We start from the raw sequence: 20,425 nt of genomic DNA, 5'->3' as shown, positions 1-20,425 counted from the left end.
AATAATAACACCCTGCCTTCCAGGATTGTGTTGAGCACATGGTAGGTACTCAACAAATCCTTCAGACTTCAATACTCTCATTAATGCAAAGCCCATTCCCAAAGGACTCATGATCTATACAAGCTAGCTACCTCCTGACTTCCGATAATGATGACAGATGTAGAGCAGAATGAGACATTTTTTAGATTAAACCAATGCGGGGAAGTGATTTTGCTTGCTCAAGTATATTTGTTACAAGGGTTTTCCCTACCTTTCTCAGAGGTGGGGGGGGGGGAAGAAAACTGACTTGTGTTAATTTTTTACAAATTAAATTAATTTTTAAAAATTATAAAAACCAGTCATATAAAAAATTGCTCTAAATTGTTACTGATTAGAAAAATGCAAATTAAATCAGCTCTGAGGTACCATCTCACACCTATCAGATTGGCCAATATGACCAGAAAAGGATGATGTTCAATGTTGGAAGGGTTGTGGGAAATCTAGGACATTCACACACTGTCGGTGGAGCTGCAAACTCATCCAACCTTTCTGGAGAGCAATCTGGAATTATGCCCAAAGGGTAATAAAAGTGTGCATACTCTTTGATCCAGCAATTCTGCTCTTAGGTCTATACCCTGAAGAGATCATGAAAAAGGGAAAAATATCATTTGTACAAAAATGTTCATAGCAGCTCTGTTTGTGGTGGCAAAGAATTAGAAAATGAGTGAATGTTCATCAATTGGGGGAATGGTTGAACAAATTGTGATATATGTAAGTAATGGAACACTATTGTTTTATTAGAAACCAGGGAGGGATGGAATTTCAGAGAAGCTTGGAAAGACTTGCATGGACTGATGTTGAGCGAGATGAGCAGAACCAGAAGAACAATGTACACCCTAACAGCAATATGGGGTTGATTCGTTGACTTTTTCATTCCATCAATGCAATGAGAAGGGACAATTTTAGAGTATCTGTGATGGAGAATACCATCTGTATCCAAAGAAAGAATTGTGGAGTTTAAACCAAGACCAAAAGTCTGTTACCTTCCATTTTTTATATAAAAAAGTATCTTATATACTACAATAATTTTGCCATCTCTAATATTTTATTTTCTCCTCAAGGATGATTTCTCTCTCAACACATTCAATTTCGATCAGTGCATAGCATAGAGACAATGTAAAGATTATCAGACTGCCTTCTGTGTATGTGTGTGGGGAAATTATAAAATTCAAAACCTTACAAAAAATGTTAGGTAGAAACCACTATTGTATATAATTGGAAAACTAATAGAATATTTTAAAAATTGTAACACCAAAGTTAGCTGGATTTAAAGAAGAAATATGAGAAGGCATCAATTTCTTATCAGAGGAGGAAACTATGAGTATGACACATTTATAAATATCACGACTTTTTTGATTTGTTGGTTAGTTTTCCTTAACCAATTGTCTCTTTTTTATTCTTTTTATGTAGGATAACTTTCTGGGAAAGAGATTGATAAATGGGAACTAGATAATAAAAATAGTATCAATAAAAATGTGTTAAAGTGAGATGAAATGTAATAATCACATTTTACATAATGCATTAAGGTTTGCAAAGCACTTTATATGCACACATTTATATCATCTGAGTCTCACAATAATCTTGTGAAGTAGGTTCTACAATGCCCACTTTACAGATAAGAAAACTGAGGTTCAATGTACAAGTAATAGCAATATCATTCAACTATGACTCAGTTTTTTCTGATTGACAATGATCCAAGATAATTCCAAAGGATCCATGATGGAAAATATAATCCACCTCCAGAGTCAGAACTTGATGAACTCTGAATGCAGATTACAGCATATTTTTTAACTTTCTTAATTTAAAAAAAAATGTTCATATGGGGGTGGCTAGGTGGTGCAGTGGATAGAGCACCAGCCCTGGAGTCAGGAGTACCTGAGTTCAAATTTGACCTCAGACAGCTGTGTGGCCTTGGGCAAGCCACTTAACCCCACTGCCTTGCAAAAAAAAAAATGTTCATATGTAACTGGGAAATATTAAAGAAGTAAATAAAAATAATTTTTAAAAAAAGGAAAAAATCAAGAAAACTGATGTTCAGAAAGATTAAGGGAGGTGCCTAGGTTCTTCCAGTTAAAGTGTCTGAAGGAAGATTCAAATCCAGGCCACCCACAAGAGCCACTATAACACACTGTCTCTCAACAACAGTAAACAATACTTAAAACAATGAAGAAACATAAAAAGTTAAAATTTGTATCATATTAACAAAAAAGGATTACTTTAAGATTACAGAATAAAGTTGTAAGAGCCAAATGTGTGTTCATGGTCAAAGGGAAATTACTACCTTTGTAAAATTCAGGGGAGTCTCATGAAAGACTTGAATTTCTGGAATTATTTAAGAGAAGACAGAAGAGAAAATAGAATAAAGTAGTTAACTGATAGAATTAGAAAAGTAGACATTTCATTTATAGGCTAAGACCTATGTTCTTTGATGTTGGAAATATAATAACTAAATATTTAGCAAATGAGCTAAAGAGAGAGATCATAGGTAGTGAAAATATTTATTACAGGCAGAAGTTCAAGTTCTCTGAGCCTTGTAATATGGGAAAGGTTAAATGGAGTGGCAATAAATAGAAAGGAGAGTGAAGGCAATTTTAATAAGGGTTGAACCACTATAACTTTTGGCTGCTCTAATAATACTCCCTTACCTTTTAAGGCATGATCCATACATATGGAATTAAGTTTCTTTCACTGGTTTAAAGAATATTAACCTTCAGGGGACTGAACTAGGACCATCTGTTCAAAATAGCTTTTGTCTAAATGACATGGAAAAGTCAATACTCTATTGCTAAATTGCATTGTTTCTATGTATATACTCTGAGGACAGTTCAAGGAACATTTAATTTTTTAAATATTTATATAATACCATAGAAAAAGAAAAAAATGTAAGTAACCAAACTGATAGCAAAATTTTGGGGTTTTTTTTTTTGCAAAAATTTCTAATAGATATTTTCTCACTGGTACTACCAAAAAAAACCCCTACCTCCTTTAAATCTAGAAATTCTTTAAAATAAAAAAAATTAACCATTTTAGCAAAATGGATTCATAGAAAAACTGAAATAGAAAGTTGTTAACATTTTGTATACAGTTAGTCATTTGCAAACTACTAAAGGGAGAAAAGAATAGGCTAGTTTCTAGGTAGTAAAAGAAGAAGTAATTATCAACAGTGAACTTTAATGCTCAGACTTCATTAAGTATAATATTTTCTCAGGGTAATTATAGGATTTTAAATATCTGGGCTGACAATTAAAAATAAAAATTATACTCATTAGTTTTTTCCAACTTTTCCCCCTTCAGGTTTATATAAAGTATATATTAAAAACCAAGGTACATTACTCCCATAATGTACTGGAAAGGTTTATTGCTAACATAAAAAATATGAAAATACTTAAAAATGAGATCTGGATTCTAGTTTCTAGACTTCAGTTCATAACGGGCTATGTGATCTTGGGCAAGTCATATTCTCTCTGGGTTTCGGTTTTCTCATTTGAAAATAAGGAATTGGACTAGATCCAAGGTAATTTCTAAAACTAAACTCTAAAATAATGTTTCTAGAACTATAACACCAAAAATAACAAAAGTGTGCAGTAATAGGTCTTTGTGCCTCAATCAAGTTTATGAAGAAGAACAAGGAATGTTGGGTATATATATTTTTTCTTTTTATTCATGCTAAATAACAAAAGAAGACAATTAGTTATTCTCATAACAAGAATGCCCCATTGATTTACTAACCTTAACATTTTGCTTTCCTGCTAGATTGCCTGGAGTAAAAGTCTTTGTGGGTCAACCTCATCCCAGTAATAGCCAATCTTTTTTTCTTAAAAAAAGATAATTATTCAATTAAATAAATTTAAGCATTTATAAATTGCCTATTGTCATGCCAAATATATTCACCACTGTCACTGAAGAGAAGTAGCACAGAACCCAAGTTGAAGAGGAATTCCTGTTTGGACACACAGGAAAAACCCAATTATTTTCTGGTTCCTATAGACTATTACATGTAATTAGAAGGGCAAATTTGGAGGGGATGTTGAGAAACTGGGACACTGTTGGTGGAACTGTGAATTTTGGAGAATAAATCAAATGGTGACATTTTTTAGTATAGAAGCCGGGGAAAGAGGGAGGAAGGCAGTTTGGAACTTAAAAACTGAATCAGACTCACCTTTTTAAATACTAATATTCTATTAGTAATATTGTACTGGTTTTGAGTGGGGCAGCTAGGTATCACAATGTAGAGTGTTGGGCCAAGAATCAGGAAAACCTGAGTTCAAATCCAGTCTCAGGGGGGCAGCTAGGTGGAGTCAGAAAGCCTTGAGTTCAAATCCAGACTCAGACACTTAATAATTCCCTAGCTGTGTGACTGTGGGCAAGTCACTTAAGCCCATTTCCTTAAATAAAAAACCACCACCAACAACAAAAAAAACAAATCCAATCTCAAAATACTTACTAGCTAGTGACCCTGAGCAAGCCACTTAACCTTGTTTGCCTCAGTTTCCTCATTTATAAAATGAGTTGGAGAAAGAAATGACAAATCACTCTAGTATCTTTGCAGAGAAAACCCCACATGTTGTACATAACAAATAACTGAACAATAACAAAATGGTTGTGAGTCACAGACTACTACAGTCTCTGAGAAAAGAGGATCACAATGCAGTGAAGGGATACAGTGGTGGGTGTGAAGTAGACTGCATCAAATAATTACAAAGAAAATCATACAAGCTTACAACTGCATTCGGATCACTGGAACATATTATATAAAACCAGAAAAGAAAAATGCCTAGTTATATAGAGAAAGCAAGAAATTATCAGTAGACCATGAGCTCCACTGCTCTCATCTAGCTTTTAGATAAACTTCAGCATGTTTGACTGATCCCCATTTTGAACTGTGATCTGTCTCATTGTAGGAAAAATCTCTATCAGTGTGATCATGGACCTAGTTGAACACTTAACATGGATTTCTTGTAGTTGTTTTTAGTTGTTTCTCTGTCTCTGGGTTTTCTTTGCAAAGTTACTGGAGTGGTTTGCCATTTCCTTCTTCAGCGTTTTTTCAGATGAGGAAAATGCCCAGGGCCAGAGCTACTAAGAGTCTATGGCCACAATGAGCTTGGGAAGATGTCTCTTCCAGACTCCAGCATCTCTTCCAGCATCCCCTAGCTGCCCTTACACACTTATTCAAGTGCATGTATACAGAACAATACACTGTGCCAGGCACTGGGGATACAAAAGTTTAAAATTTATAAGAATAATAAAAACTAGTATAACAGATGACATCTGTCTGAGGTAAGGGGCTAACTAGAGAATCTAAACATAAATACACATGTTTCAAGCAGAATAGTAAGGGCCTAAAGAAAGAAGAGCTGACTTCTGACTCTGGGAGCAGGGGGAGGAAGTGGTGGCTTCATGACAAAGTAAGGCCTGGCTTTTTTGACCATCCAGCCATCGTGGTGGAAGCTTGGCTGTCATCTCATCTTGTCTTCTCATAAAACATTCAGAATCAAGAGGTTCCTGGACAAGAAACAGAAGCAGAATCATCCCATTCCCCAGTGGATTCTGATGAAAACTGGCAATAAGATCAAGTACAACTCAAAGAGGAGACACTGGAGAAGGACCAAGCATGATATAATGAATGGCCACTAGAGGGGTGGCTAGGTGGCACAGTGGAATAAAGCACTAGCCCTGGAGTCAGGAGGACCTGGGTTCAAATTCAACCTCAGACACTTAATAATTAGCTAGCTGTGTGGCCTTGGGCAAGCCACTTAACCCCACTGCCTTGCCAAAAAAAAAAAAAAAAAAAGGAATGGCCAGTGAAATGAAAGACATTCTACACCAAGACCACCTTCCCCTCCTTACCATAGCATTCATCCATCCATCTATCCATTCATCTATCCATCCAATCAGTCATCTATCATTTAATCGCCTCATTGCCCCCAATAAGAAGTAACTACTACTGCTGCCCCTCCCATTTGGAAGCCTGTCTGCTAAAGTGCAGGTCTGTGTGTCTGTGTGTGTGTGTATGAAAAAACCCCAGCAAACTGTTCAATTTGTCTTGCCCATGAATGTATTCATCTCTTGCATCCATGTGTTTGGGTAAAACATATATTGTGATATAGTTTAATTTACTGTTATCTCCATCTCTGTGTAGCACTCATATGTTTGAGGTTATGCTTAAGTGGCAGAGATCATAATGAAACAAGTTATTCCTGTCAAGAAGAACCAGGTTCAAGCCCTGCCTCAAATAAGCCTTCACAATAACCTCTCTCTGTTTTGTTCTGTGTTCCAAGTCAGAAGAGAGCACCTACCTCACAGGGTAGTTGTGAGGATCTAAGATTTGCAAGCCTTCAGCAGAAGCCCCCAGTGCTGCTGATCCGGGGCTGCCTCAGCCAGATTGTGAGCACCTGACTGTGTTCATTTCTCTAACTCACAGTCAGAGAAGTAAACCTGTTTGACCCCCTGTTCATTTCACACAATAAGCTGTCTTCATTCCTTGTGGTAAATTAAGTATTGGAAACTTTCTTAAAAGTTGTTGGTTATTTTTTGTTTTGGGAAAGCCCAACCTTTTTGTTAGGAACTAGACCTGGTCCAGGTGAATGGTTTCATAATTTTCTGAAGACGCTATTCTGCTAATAAAGGGCTTCTACAAAAAAACAAAAAGAAAGAAAGGCTTGAATTGAGCCATAAGGATTTTTTTAAATTATGGAGCTATAACAGAGCATAATTTTAGGCAAGAGGGTCAGGCTGGTAATGACTTAATGGAAGGAAAAAGAAGATTCTTATAGCCTATTACATCTAAATTCCTATATTCTAGATCCTAAGAATAGGAAAGTAGTTTAAGAAACTATCTTTGATCCTAAAAATCCTTGAGGATATATATGTGTACACACACACACACACACACACACACACACACACGCCAGTGGTGGGCAAATTACTTGTGAAAAACAATAATTTTGATACAGTTCCATTTTGGTACAGCAATGGACAAATGTATGTGCTACTAACTAAAACTGATTCAGAATGCTTGGTTTTGACCAGATGTAACTAAACTGAATAGGTTTCCCTGCCTTAAGTTAGTTAAGTCTTCCAGCAAATATGTACTGGATTTTGTGTCATTATTCCATTTCTTTCTTTTGTTGTTTTTAATCCTATAATTTGTAAGAACAGATACGACTCCAAGAAAATGTGCAAAAATTATAGCTCTTCAAGAGCACACTTCATTGACTATTAGAGATATGAAACTGTATCTGTCATATCAGAGCAAGAAAGTTCATTAAAAAGGAAAATTTCATTAGAAAACAAAAAATAACACCAAGAATTGACAAACTAGAGACAAATCAGTCCAATTAATTCCCCCCAAAAGGCAAAGACTTTCAGAGGAAAATAACAGCTGGAGAAATTATGACTGATTTCTCTTTGGAGTGGCAGAGGTACTTGTGAAGGAGCTCCAGAGTCACTGCTTTGTCACAGAAAAGAAGCTTGGAGAATGATATTAAGTGGCCCTTAGGAAGCATGGCTAACAACAAGGCTAGTGGAGGTGTTGGAATTTTAGCCAAATTATTTAAAATCTTAAAGGATGATACTGTTAAAGTTAAATATGCCAGCAAATTTGGAAAACCCAACAGTGACTCTTGGATTGGAAAACATCAGCTCATGTTCAATTCCTAAAGAAGGGCAATGCAAAGGAATATTCAAATTACCAAACAACTGCACTCATTTCACCTGTCAGCAAGGACGTCCTAAAGATTCTACAAGCTAGTCTTCAGCAATATATGAACCAAAAATTACAAGAAAAACAGGCTGGTTTTTGAAGAGGCAGAGGAACAAGAGGCCAAACTGCCAACATTTGATGGTAAAAGCATGGGAGTTCTTGAAAAATATCTACTTCTGCTTCATTGACTATACTAAAGCTTCTGGTTGTTTGGATCACAACAAAATACAGCAAATTCTCAAAAAGATGGAAGTATCAGATCATCTTACTTAATTCCTGAGGAACCAGTAAAGACTCAAGAAGCAACAGTAGAACCAAATGTGAAACAACTGATTGGTTTAAGACTGGAAAACACTATGGTAAGAGTTTATATTTTCACCTTATTGAACTTATATGCAGAGTTTATCATATGAAATGCCAGGTCATTTGAACCAAAAGACAGATTAAAGTTGCTGAGAAATATAGCCACAATTTCAGCCATGCAGATGATACCACTCAAGATGGTAGAAAGAAGAATTAAGAAGTCTCCTGATCTGGTCTCTTAGCTGTGTGGCCTTGGGCAAGCCACTTAACCCCATTTGCCTTGCCAAAAAAACCTAAAAAAAACCCCCAAAACTAAAGAAGTCTCTTGAAGAGGGTGAAAGAAGAGTGTAAAAGGTATCTTAAAACCAAGATTTTGGCAACAGTTTCCCCTCATGGCAAATAAAAGAAGAAGAAATGGAAGTAGTGTCAGATTTTATATTCTGGGGTCAAAGATCTCTCCAGAGAGCAACAACAGGCATGGAATTAAAAGAACTTACTCTTTGGAGGGAAAACAAGGCAAATCTGGGCAGCAAACTAAAAAGCAGAGACAGAGCCTTGTTGACAAAGGTCCAGATAGTCAAAGCTATGTTTTTTCCAGGAGCAATGTATAACTATAAAGAATTGGATTATAAGGAAAGTGAAGTGCTGCAGAACTAATGCTTTCAAATTGTCCTGTTGGAAAAGACTTCTGAGGGTCCCTTGGGCAGAAGGAGAATAATTCAGTCAGTACTTATTAATTCAGGTTATTCACGGAAGCTGAAGCTTAAATACTTTGGCCACATGAGAAGATGGGATTCCCTGGAAAAGACTAAAGACAAAAGGACAGAGGATGAGATGGACAAATAATGTCATGGTAATAATGAACACAAACTTGGATAGACTTTAAGAGATAGTGGAGAAAAAAGATAGTGGAGGATAGAAGGGAAAGGTGCTCTGTGGTAACATGATTGAAAAACTGAACAATAACAGCAATCTTTACAGTGTGTAAAAGGCTTCTTAAAGTTGGAAGATCAGGAAAGAAAAAGTCCTAACAATTGCTCATCACTGTTATGAAGAAAATAATTTGGTCATAAAAAATAATACAAAGTTAGGAATCCTGAAGATTGGAAAAGGATACTTTTTACTAATGAAACTGTTTCATTCAAGGTTATATTAAAATTAGCATCAGAAGTCTATAAGGTCTGAGCATCTTCATAAGATTATAAAACATTTACCTATTAAATATTTTGAGCACTTTTCTTCTAGTTGGCCTGGAAATCTAATTCCCAATGAAGGAATGATGAATTATGACAAAACATAATAATAATAAGAGAAAATTGTTCCAGAACAACTCTCAAATGAAACTTGATTAGTCTAATATAGCCTTGCACTGTGCCACATATCATGAAAGAATAAGCATGAGATAATAAGATGAAGATAAGGTAGAAGGCATGATTTTGGTAGAGACAAGCTTGACTTTTGGATATTGTGGGGACTGGATCCAATTCATCTTCCTACCCTCAGTGAGTTGACCACACAAACCCTGGGTCAGGTCACAGCTTACATTCTGAACACTAACAGTCTAAATGACTTCTTAGTTTCCCTACAGACCTAGGTAATAGATGCTAGGGTGCTAATATCGTCACTAGGGATATTTCTTACTACTTCTTAATTGGGCTTAACACCACGTATTTGAAGCTTGGGAACTCACTTGATTTAAATTCCACAGAAAAGCTATGAGTTAAGATCTTGGGAAAATGTCAATGTAATATCCAATGTATTTTTTGGTTTTCAAAATAGAAGAAAAAATTAATCAAAATTTTGTAAACTCAATGCCAAATTGTGTAAAATTGCAAATGAGGCCATATTATCAAAAGTTTTTTTTAATATATGAAAAACTGTAGGGTTAATTGTAAAGTCAATAAATTTAATTCTTTTATTTTTCCAATTTGCATACTTCAATAGATAAATATACAGCAGGACTGTCCAAAATGCAGCCTGCAGAGCAATTTTATCCCATAGCATCTGACCTTAGGTAATTACATTGGTCCCATGGAAGATCAAAACATCAGAAGATGACAAAGTCCAACCTTCTGTATCCAAAGCCTCAAAAAAATAGGAACTGGGCTCAGACAATGGATGAGCTCAAAAAATATTTTTGAAAATTAAGTAAGGGAGGTAGAGGAAAAATTGGGAAGAGAAATGAGAGCAATGCAGGAAAATCATGAAAACCAAGTCAACTGCTTGGTCAAAGAGATACAAAAAATACTGAAGGCTGTCCCTGGGACAGGACTCTGGTGCTCTATCCATATTCAAATTCTGGTTGCCAGTCGCCCAGCTAGCTCAGTCAGTAGAACATAAAACTCAGATTCTGGTTGCAGTCTGATACCCTGCCCCGCCATTGCCATAGAGCAGGGCCCCTCCTCATAGCTCCAGGGCAGAAGGGAGAGCTTGTGGTCATCTACAGAGCAAAGGCCAAGAGAGCAGTTAGAGCCTCTCATAAGTAAATGAAACTGCTGTAGCAGAGCTCTCACTAAAATGGCAAATCAAAATACATTGTCTATTGTTTCAATGAAGACTTTTAAAAGTAAGGTTGGGAACGGCTAGGTGGCAGTGGATAAAGCACTGGCCCTGGAGTCAGGAGTACCTGGGTTCAAATCTGGTCTCAGACACTTAATAATTACCTAGCCTTAACCCCATTGCAAAAAAAAAAAAAAGTAAGGTTGGACAGCCCTAGTGTGTGTGTGTATATATATATATATATATATATATATATATATATATATATATATATATATATATATCACTAATTTTATCTAAACTAATACATGTTGAAATTTTTAGAAGATATTTTAAACCCACAAATTTTCATAGTTGTAAATTATTCAAAATAATTACTATTTTTTTTTTTTGCAAAGTGGTAGGATTGAGTGGCTTGCCTAGATTCATGCAGCTGGGTAGTTGCTGGGTGTCTGGGGTGAGATTTGGGCTTGGGTCCTCCTGGCTCTGGGGCTGGTGCACCACTTAGTTGCCCCACAACACACTTTTAAGGAGAAACAAGTGAAAAGAGAGAGAAAATATAATAAATGGGAGTGGGGATGAATGGATGGAGGGAAACACAATCAGCAATAGTAACTGTGGGGAAAAAAATATTGAAGCAACTCCTCTAATGGACTTATGATAAAGAATGCAATCCATCCCAGAGACAGAGCTGAACACAGACTGAAGTACAATTTCCTTTTTTCTTTCACTTTATTTTTCCATGAGGTTTTTCTATTTTTTTTGGGGGGGGGTTATGTTTCTTTTTACAGTAAGACTATTATAGTAATGTGTAAATAAATAAATGAAAGCATGGTATAAAACATATTTGCAGTTGCAGGATCAAGATTAGAATCGTAGATTTTTTAGGTACAATATCTTTGGACTTCAGTTGCCTTATCTGTAAAATTAAGGGACTGACCAAACTTTTTGATCACATTAATCTCTATCAGTAAAAAAATTTTTGAACACATTGTCCCAATAAGCATTTAACATTATATGCATATACTACTATATTGGGTACATCATAAAATTTACATAAACATAGAAATTTTTTATAGATGAAATAAAGATGAATTAAATTTGATCTTAGAATCAATGGGAGTCACTGGAATTTATTGAGTAGGGGAGTTACATGACACTTAGGAAAATCACTCTGACAGCAATGTGGCAAATAGATTAGAGAGAGGAGAAAATTGAATCTGGAAGAAAAATTAGGAGGAAACTATTACAGTCTTCTAAGTAAGTGGTAAGTAGGGCATGAACCAGAGTAGAAGAGCAATTGGAGAGATGTGAAAAGAGAAATGACAAGAACTGGTGATTGTTTAGATAAGTAAATTGAAAGGAAATAAGGAACTGAAGATGACACTTAAGTTAAAGGCATTGGTGAACGGGATGCAATTCACCAACAGCTTTCTTTGAAATCTAGAGCCAACCTCCAAATATCATCTGGTAGAGCCATCTGGGGTGTATAGGAACAGAGATGGGTATATTTCTTCCAGGGAACAGGGAGGAATTTTCCCATTGGAAATTTTGGGGTGTCAGAATGAAGTTAGGCTCTAATTTCCTTAAAAGATCTCTCTAATTCATAAGGTAGAAGGTATGATTTTGGTGGAGACAAATCCTACCTATTAGCTATTGTGGAGAGAGTAAGATCCAAGTCATCTTCCTTCCCTCAATGAATTGACCACTCAAACCCTGGGTCAAGTCACAGCTTACATTTTGAACACCAATGTTCTAAATGACCTCTAAGGTTCCTTACAGATCTAGATACTCTAATACCTATTATTAATCTTTAATAGCCCTCATGCTATTATCATCACTATGGATATTACCTACTACTTCCTGATAGGGTTTAAAACAAGTATTATATAATTTGCTATTTTCTATCACTCAGGTCGATAAGAGAAATAAAAATAACTAAAAAGTCATTTTAAATGAAAATTTGTTAATTTTGAGAGGTTATTAAATTTAAAAAGTCCACAAAACAGCTCTATGAAGTTGAAGTCACCATGAGACTGGGGAGGGACATGAGAGAAGGCAACACTTGAGCATGAAACTGAAAGATGATTTCAACAAACAGATATGGAAGAAGCCTAGTTCAGGATTTAAAGAGTGTCTAATGAGGCTGGAATTCCAAAGGAGCAAAACTTTACAGTATTTCAGTGATAGAATCTTTTATGATTTATGATATGCTATAAAATCTCCAAGTCTTCAAGTCTCCAAGTAGTTGTGAAGTCTCTCAAAATAAACTAAATAAAGTTTAATAGTAATAATTAATGAGCTAATTTTAAGAGAAAAAGAAATCTGATCCTGTCATGAAATTCTAAACTTGTGTGCTTTAGTATAAGCAAATTCTTTCCTTTTTTCTCCAAGTCTCTAAATATTTGGCATATTTAACTCAGCGTTTATTAAACACCTAATATGTGCTGAATACCATAGTATGGTAATGAAAAACAGCAAAGATCCTGTCCTCAAGGAGCTTAAAAGAAAACACTTGCACATAAACAGAAATGTAAGCTTCTTTAGGGCAGAGTCTGCTTTCTTCTTTTCTTTGTATCTCTAATCTTTAGCACAGGGCTTGGCAAACATTAAGGACCTAATAAATGCTTATTATGTTAGGATATATGTACATGGATGGGAGTGAACATTTACTGGCTGGGGCATCAGAGAAAGCAGCACTTAAGCTTGTATTAGAGGAAGATGATTCTAAAAAGCAGAGATACAAAATACTATTCAGGCTTAAAAGACAGGTTATGAAAATCACAGAGGCAGAAAAAGGGCATGAAGAGATCAGGGAATGACTAATTGACTGACTGGACCAACAATAAAATAACGGGGGGGGGGGGGGCGGGGGGCGGGGGGGGCGGGGGCTAGGTGGCATAGTGGATAAAGCACCGGCCTTGGAGTCAGGAGTACAGTACCTGGGTTCAAATCAGGTCTCAGACACTTAATAATTACCTAGCTGTGTGGCCTTGGGCAAGCCACTTAACCCGCTTTGCCTTGCAAAAAAAAACAAAAACCCTAAAAAAAATATATTAAAACAAGGGTGGAAAAGCAAGTTGGAGCCATAGTGGAAAAAGTTGATTGTAAATGTTTATTAAAGAATTTGTATTTTTATCCTATAGGCAATGAGGAATAATACAAGCAGACCTGTGCATTAGATTACTTTGGCAGGTCTATGAAGGATGAAGGAGACTAGAGGTATAGATCAATCAAGCAATTCTAATAGTCCAGATAAGAGGTGATGGCTTGAATTAGGGTAATAGAATGAAAAATGGGGGGGGGCAGAAATGAGAGATATTTCAGAAAATAACTGACAGTATTTGACTAATAAGAGATTAGGGGAAAGAGAAAATTTTGAACCTGGATAAGTAGGATGGTGCTATCAACAGAAATAAGGAAATTAGGAAGGACAGATACAGTTTCAGATGCGTTGAATTTAAGGTGTTGTTAGTGCATCCTGGTGGAAATGCCTAGCAAACAGAACTATATGAGTTAGGCTCAGGAGAAAAATAATGGTTACAAGTAATCATCTGCTTAGAAATAAGCAGATAATGGTAAATAAGTTGCCAAGGGAAAGAATGTAAAAAGAAGACTGAGAATAAAGCTGAGGTTGCCCACAATCGGGGAGCTAGGAAGAGAAAATATCAATATGTTTAAAAGAGGCCATCAGAAGAGAGCCAGTACAAAACAGTGCCAACAATGCCATTGGAGATGATGGTATCAAGAAGGGGCTGCTAGAGTCAAATATTGCAGAAAGGTTAAGACAGATGACTGAGAAAAAAACCTAAGGAATTTGGCAATTTGGAGGTCATTAGCAACCTTCAGAATGGTTGGCTGGGCAATCAGATAGGATGAGGATTCAGGATTGGTAGATAAGGAGGAAGCAGATACAATTAGTATACATTACTTCTTTTAAAACTGTGGCTAAGAAAGGGAAGAGAAAGATGGTCCAGAATCATCAAGGTTTGGGGGTTTTTTTTAGGATTTTGTCCAGAGAAGGTTTGGGTTTTTTTTTTTTTTTTAGGATTTTGACCAGAAGAAGATTCTCTTTATCCTTTGAGATATGAAAGAACAAAGAGATAGCTAAGGATAGTGAAAGATTTAAGGAAATGGAGAAACACTGTTGGGAAAACACAAAGAATATAGCTTTAATGTTATCAGGAAAATTTCTTAGGCAACAAAGAAAAGAACAAAAGATAAAACTGAGAGAGCACTTGCTTTGAGTAGGGTAATGAAATAAATGAAAGAAAATGTAGTTATGAGGACACTCGGGTGAAAATAGATAAATTTAAAGCAAACACAATTAGCCCAATTTCATGATGGACAAATGGTGGGGAAAAGGAAGATTAGTTACACTTTTGCCAAGCTCTAACTCAATCTTTAATTAAGTGCAGTTATGCTAAGCTTATAAAAGGGCTCTGTTCCAAAAGTATGCTTGCAAGTGAGTTAGTTGTCAGGGGCCCTAAATGCACTTTCTCCTTGAAAAACTGTTATATTGGATAGTTCTTTCCTAGGTCAATTCACAAAATTCCAATTTAATCCAAAATGGTCCAGAAATTAAGTACTGGTATCATGATGCTGGGCAATTCACTTAAGTGTTCAGTGTCCTAGGCAACTAAGAGTAGAAATTGTAGAGAAGGTGTTAAGCATAAGAGGGAATGGGAAAAGCTTCTTTTAAAAAGTGAGATTTTAGCTGAATTTTGAAGGAAGCCAGCCAGAGAGGCCAAGAATTGGAGATGTGGAGAGAAAAGCCAACATGCATGGGGAACAGTCAGATCTGAGAGATGAGTGTATTTTGCAAGGAGACCTGTCAGTGAATTTGAGAGTATATGGAGAAGAGTAAGGTTTATATATATAGACCCTCTTTACCTCCCATATGGACTTCTAGTTATTCCCTGCCTCAAGTCCTTCACTCTTCTAGTACATTCTCTACTCATTATCATGGTGATCTTCCTAAAGTGTCAGCTCCTTATTCAAGAACAAAACTGGTTCATTTTGTCTTCAGGATTGAAGATCAAATCCTTTGGCTTTGAAAATACTTCATAACCTGACCCTTCTTACCTCTTCTGTTTTCTCACACTTATTTCCCTCCATGGAAAATAAAATCCAGCGACAGTGGCCTTGCTATTCCTCAAACGACACACTATGTAGGCTATTCCCACCTCTGGAATGCTCTTCCTCTTGACCGCCACATCCTAACTTCCTGTTCTCCTACAAGACAGCTCAAATTTTACCTTCTGCAAAGAGCAACTCTCAGAAATTATCATCTGTTTATATTGTATATAACTTGTACACATATAATATGTTCCTCGCCTTCCCCCCTTTAGAGTATAAGCTTTATTGAGTGAGTTATGTGTTTTTGCCTTTCTTTGAAACCTCAAGGCTTAGAAAGAGTACCTGCTTGTTGACTGTCATTGATTAACATCCTTAAAACTCCTCAAAGATAAGACTTAGATTCCTTTGGCATTTTCACTGGTTCCCCCATGCCTGAACATTCTTCCCAATTACTTCATCTCCTGGTTTTCCTGGCTTCCTTCAAATCTTAGCTAAAGTTCCACCTTCTCCTTTATAACAATGAAAATAGCTAACATTTTTATGGTGTCCATACTATACTAGGAACTGTTAAGGACTAGGGATACAATAACAAAAAGCAAAATAGCCTCAAAAAGCCTATATTCTACCATAATTCTCTGTAGAGAGAAACCAGAGTTGGATAGGTGAAGAAAGGGTACATGCATTGCAATCATCTCTAGGCCTGGAAGTGGAAAGCCCAGGACTTGCTAAGATGAAATTTCACCAATTCATAGGGTGCTGATCATATCACTCATCTGCTCAAACACCTTCAACAGTTCCTACTACCGATCAAATGATATCTAAATTCCTTCAAGTCAGTCTCTCTCTCTCTCTCTCTCTCTCTCTCTCTCTCTCTCTCTGTCTCTCTTTTTAGGTTTTTGCAAGGCAAATGGGGTTAAGTGGCTTGCCCAAGGCCACACAGCTAGGTAATTATTAAGTGTCTGAGGCCAGATTTGAACCTAGGTACTCCTGACTCCAAGGCCCGTGCTTTATCCACTACGCCACCTAGCCATCCAAGTCTCTTCTTTATTGAATAAAATTTCTCCACTTATACATTACTTAGGTCAACCCTCAAGGTTCCTTGAAGCCTGAGCCCAACCAATGTTTTAAATCTTACCTCCAACTACCTGAGCCTCTTGGTTCATGGTCTACCTGAATGCTCTCTATAAACCTTCCATGTTCAGCCTTTGCGTCTGTGCTTATGTCATTCCCATCTCCTAAAATACATTCCCTCAGTTCAACCTGGACCTCTGGCCTCCAGGCCATGCCTCTTTTCAAGGTCTAGCTCAGTTGCCATTTCCTCCATAAATTTCATTCAAGGAACATGTAATTAAATGCCTATTTTGTGCAAGAGATTGTGTTAGGCACTCAGAATATAAAGGTAAATTATATAGCCCTCATGCTCAAGGAGATGGAGGGAGAGACAGACCCAAGACATAACAGGTACAAAAATAAACAAACAGAAAGTCAGATAAAATAATTTCAAGAAGGAGAGAGAGGGCTTATAACTGAATCAGTTCCATTCTGAGGGAAGCCAGAAATCTCTTAGGTGAAAGGGAGAATCTATTCCAGATTCTGGGAATGACATGCAAAGACACAAAAAGCAGGATGAAACATCATACCAAAAGAACAGGTAGCAGCCTTGTTTGACTAGAATTGATGGTGTATGTTGAAAATATAATGAAATACAACAGGAAATGCTGATGGAAGGTAGATTAAGAAGGCCTTTAAACACTAAAATGAGAATCTGGATTTTATTTGAGGCAACAGGGAAGTTATTAACCCCTTCCACCCATATCCTTCTTACACTTTCCTTTGTACTTAATAAGTGCTGAATTAAACTAAATTCTTTAAAGCCTGAAACCTCAAAGTTATACCTGCTTCATATTTATTGATAAATGAAAGAAAGTAGGAGTTGAAGAGTTGGGAGTAGGCCAAAAATTATGACTTATGTCATCAGAAAGGGGCTACCTGTAAATGTTTGAAAAAAACAAACATCCCAGTAAAATGTTGGGGACAGGGGGTATGTCTTAATCCCATCCATTGCTTCCAACCAAAATCCTTCCCTTCAAATGTAAAGATCTGGAGCTGTAGTCTTTTCCATGAAATTTTTCTAGACCACTCTTAAGTAGAAACAAATTTTTCCTTTTCATTTCAACTTTTTTTCAAAACCTGTCCTGCGCTCATGTCATACAATAACTTGCATTGTAGCTTTTCGTGTTAGTCTTATTCTAGAGGGACTCTAAGCTCCCTAGATATCAAATTTGTTAATCCTAACCAATGACTTAATATTTAATAAATGATTATTAGATACTTGTGGATGGGAGGCGATGGACTTGGACTCAAGAAGAGATGCGCTGGAAATCTGACTCATTTTTATATGAAGTTGGCCAAATTTTGGATACCGATTCTGTTCAATGAGGGGGCTTGGATTCAATGGCATTTATTTTTTTGGTGAGGCACTGAGGTTCAGGGACTTGTTCAAGGTCACATAGCTAGTAAATATCAAGTATTAAATCTGAACTCAGGGGGTCCTGACTCCAGGGCTGCACCTCTGGCTCTCAGTCATCTCTCATCCCCAGAGTCCTAGGGCCCAGCCAGTCCTCAATGGGCGCTTGTGAATGCAAGAATATGGAAGTGTGCCCTCTCCGCCCACTCCCCTACTTCCGGCCGCTTGTATCCACAGGGGTGGCAGAAGGCACTAGAAGCTTCCAGAAGGGCAGCTCCTTTAGGTCTCCGCGTGAGGCAGGAGGCTGTTGCTGGGGGGTCTCGGTGGGGACCAAGGAGGACGGAAAGAGAAGGCGCTGGAGGGGGAGGAAGTGTGGGGGAGGGGACTAAGAGGAAGGGGCGGGGCGGAGGGAGGGCACGGCGGGTCCCCTCCCAAGGTGCCTCGCGGCTAGGAAGTGACCCCCCGGCGACCCTAGCCGGAGGGGCCCCGCATCACCCCGGATTTTAACCTTCGCTCATCACCCTTTAAAATAAAAAAGCACTCCGGGGCTCACCTCCGTCCCGGACTCCGCCTTCCGGAAGTCGGCGCTCATCGCCCCGGCGGCTCTAGAGACCCGAGAGTCAACTTTCCCTCCTTCCGCGCCATTTCATGATTGCCGGGCTGGTGAGCCGCGGGAAGCACGGCGCGCAGGCGCGCTGCGCTCAGCGGCGCCCGGGTGGGGGTGGGGAGCAGGGTCCCGCGCACGCGCGTTTTCGGAGCCTGGGCCTCCTGGCCCCTCCCCCCTCAGCCGACCTCTGGACTCTCCGCACTCGGACGGGGGAGGTGGACTGCGCAGACGCTGATGCCGCCTTCATTTTTCTTTCTCAAGATAGTTCTCGAACAAGACGAGGAACTTTCAGAAATGCTGCTCAGTTAACATCCGCAACATAAATAAATAGATCTTTTTTACCCTCCATTCTTTTTTTTTTTTAAGATATTTCAAGGCAATGGGGTTAAGTGGCTTGCCCAAGGCCACACAGCTAGGTAATTATTAACTGCCTGAGGTAGGATTTGAACTCAGGTACTCCTGACTCTATTGTACCACCTAGCTGACCCCCCCCCTCCATTCTTAATAAGAGTGTATTTGTATGATTTTTTTCGAAGTAAGGTTTTTTATTATATTTTGATAAAATTTCCTTCCCAAGATATCCCCACACTGATGAAAACGCATTCAGACAAAAATAGAAATAAATGTTCGATGAAGCGTTTCTTAAGCTTTGAGAATGACAGGGAACATTGGAGTTTTTAAGAGGGGAAAGAAAAAGTGATGATTAGAGAAAGTTGTTTGGCAGAGTCAGCTTTTATAACTTATGCCTTAGTCTAGAGGAGAAGCTTTAGACTCATCCTGCCCTATTTGTCTTCATCCATTCAATAATAATTATTAGTAATAAATAAATTAGTAAATAGTAAATAATTTAGTAAGTAATCATTTAGTAAATTTAAGTAATTTAGTAATATTAGTAAATAATTATTAAGGATCTACCATGGATGATACCTGTGTGCAGCTCCTGAAGGATTTTACCCAGTTATCTTTGCAGCTCTTCACTCTTCTCTTCAGACACTCTAAATCTTCTTGGCTTATGTGATACCTACTTGTTGGGCCAATTTTCTTGCCCTCTCACCCATATCTCTGTCATAGGATGCTCTGCTTTCCATACACTGGTAAACCCAAATTGGTAACTTCATTAACTCTTGATGATGACTCCTAAATCCTAATATCTTTGGTCCTAGAGTAACCTCCAATGCACCCCCGGTTCTGTTTGATGTATTGTCTGACGGACATCTCTATGATATCCCAACTCAAATTACTTGCCATACTTACCTTTTCTAAATAGATGATTTTCCATCGCAAGTAACCTTTCCAAAATCATTTTCTGTTTAAAAACTCAAGGAGGGGGACAGTAAAAACTCAAGGATGGGGCAGATGGATAGAGCAATGAATTGAGCACCAACCTTGAAATCAGGAGGACCTAGGCCAAATTTAATCTAAGTTCAAATTTGACCTCAGACACATACTAGCTGTAACCCTGGGCAAATCATTTAACCCTGATTTTCTCACATTAAAAAGAACAACACCTGGCCCTGGAGTCAGGAGTACCTGAGTTCAAATCTGGCCTCAGACAATAATTACCTAGCTGTGTGGCCTTGGGCAAACCACTTAACTCCATTTGCCTTGCAAAAATCTAAAAAAAAGAGCAACACCCCCCCCATCAAATAAAGTTCAAACAGACTTTAATGATCCTATTTATGAACTTATCTCACCTCCTTTACTCACCACCCACTTCTTCTGAGAAGTA

The 20,425-nt window shown here is 37.6% G+C and overlaps 1 protein-coding gene across 2 annotated transcripts in view; it reads right to left on the bottom strand.

The window, feature by feature from the left end:
- LOC141492698 (DNA repair protein XRCC2-like) overlaps positions 1 to 18,800 on the bottom strand; it is a 43,772-nt gene extending 24,972 nt beyond the window's left edge. For both annotated transcript variants that reach the window (XM_074193296.1, XM_074193297.1), the window contains exon 1: positions 18,643 to 18,800. In XM_074193296.1, the coding sequence (XP_074049397.1) occupies positions 18,643 to 18,681 (39 nt within the window). In that variant the 5' untranslated portion in view covers positions 18,682 to 18,800. The remainder of the gene's footprint in view (positions 1 to 18,642) is intronic.
- Between the last annotated feature and the right edge of the window lie 1,625 nt (positions 18,801 to 20,425).

The sequence above is a fragment of the Macrotis lagotis genome, chromosome 7, assembly GCF_037893015.1.
Source record: "Macrotis lagotis isolate mMagLag1 chromosome 7, bilby.v1.9.chrom.fasta, whole genome shotgun sequence".
NCBI lineage: Eukaryota > Metazoa > Chordata > Mammalia > Peramelemorphia > Peramelidae > Macrotis > Macrotis lagotis.
Note: the sequence above shows the minus strand (reverse complement) of the source record. Positions and strands in the feature narration are given on the sequence as shown.